General features: G+C 37.9%; 1 protein-coding gene across 3 annotated transcripts in view; it reads right to left on the reverse strand.

Moving 5' to 3' along the window:
* ctnna1 (catenin (cadherin-associated protein), alpha 1) overlaps positions 1–1,389 on the reverse strand; it is a 75,795-nt gene that overhangs the window by 28,317 nt on the left and 46,089 nt on the right. For all 3 annotated transcript variants that reach the window (XM_019869914.1, XM_019869915.1, XM_019869916.1), the window contains exon 13: positions 538–689. In XM_019869914.1, the coding sequence (XP_019725473.1) occupies positions 538–689 (152 nt within the window). The remainder of the gene's footprint in view (positions 1–537; positions 690–1,389) is intronic.

Raw genomic sequence — 1,389 nt, forward strand, 5'->3', positions numbered from 1 at the left:
ATATATAGATATATATATATTTTTTTTTTTTTTACAGTCACATAAAATGGCAAAAGCCAATGCCTAAATAATCTATTAAATTAGTACATAGCCATATCTTGAAGTGTTGTAAATATGTGTGGTCGACTGCAGCGGTCCCCAACCACCAGTGCGCATATACGTCCCATTTGGGAATGTGCCAATCAGCCCTACCACGAACCGGTCATTGGCGGACAAAAGGTTGGGAACCACTGGTGTGCTGTGTCTGTAAGGAACTAGATATTCCAAAAATATTTGAAAATGTTATTTGCAATCTTAGCAGGATAATAATCTGGACACCGATTTCACTAAAGACAAGATAAAAGTATGCTTGGCTGATAATTGGCTTTTTTCTCAAAAGGGGCCAGATGTCGATTGTTTTAGCATCTTGGCAGCAGCATTCGAAGGTTGTAAATAAATGAATTGTTTGGATTGTAATGGACATTGTCACATTTGCATTGGATTAAACAAAATACATTATAAATTGCATGAGGGAGAGAAGCAATGTGTGCAACCTACCCTAATCATGAGGACAGCCTTGCGAATGTCTCGAATGCCATCATATACAAGACGGGAAGCATCAATGAACTCGTTCTCGTCAACTGGCTGCGAGGGGTTCGCGCTCAAGGCCTCCACTGCAGACTCAATTTGCTCTGTGAACCGTGGCATCACTGCGGGAGGGTAAGATGAAAGGTGGGAAAAAACAATATTGAGCAAGATTTCTTTCAAGAACCGCAGTGAGCTTAGGCTAGTGCAACCACCATGTAAGCGTAGACAAATCTGAATTATTTGTTCCACCAACACATCAGCCAAAACGGTTCACGAATGCATTTTAGCAGAAGGGACAAGTTGTTATTCAACTTTGCGCCTAAAAGACATGTTTATGTACTTGGAAGTGTCTTCTTAATGACCAAATATTTAAGTCTTCAATCCTTTGTTCTCAGTGATTTACATGTAAAATAAGGGTTCAGGCACCTCTTCGCAAAGCACAACATCGAAAAACCGGCCCAACCGGTTAATCGGCTGATATTAGTAACTGTAAAAATCAACTTTATTTATTTTGTTGATGTTTTGTTTTATTGATCAGAACACATTACAATTGAAAAAATTCACCAACATCCCAGAAAAGAATCAGCAATATTTTATTTAGATATACAATCCTTTGTTCTCAGTGATTTACATGTAAAATAAGGGTTCAGGCACCTCTTCGCAAAGCACAACATCGAAAAACCGGCCCAACCGGTTAATCGGCTGATATTAGTAACTGTAAAAATCAACTTTATTTATTTTGTTGATGTTTTGTTTTATTGATCAGAACACATTACAATTGAAAAAATTCACCAACATCCCAGAAAAGAATCAGCAATATTT

Source organism: Hippocampus comes, unplaced genomic scaffold (genome assembly GCF_001891065.2).
Source record: "Hippocampus comes isolate QL1 unplaced genomic scaffold, H_comes_QL1_v1.1 scaffold9, whole genome shotgun sequence".
Lineage (NCBI taxonomy): Eukaryota > Metazoa > Chordata > Actinopteri > Syngnathiformes > Syngnathidae > Hippocampus > Hippocampus comes.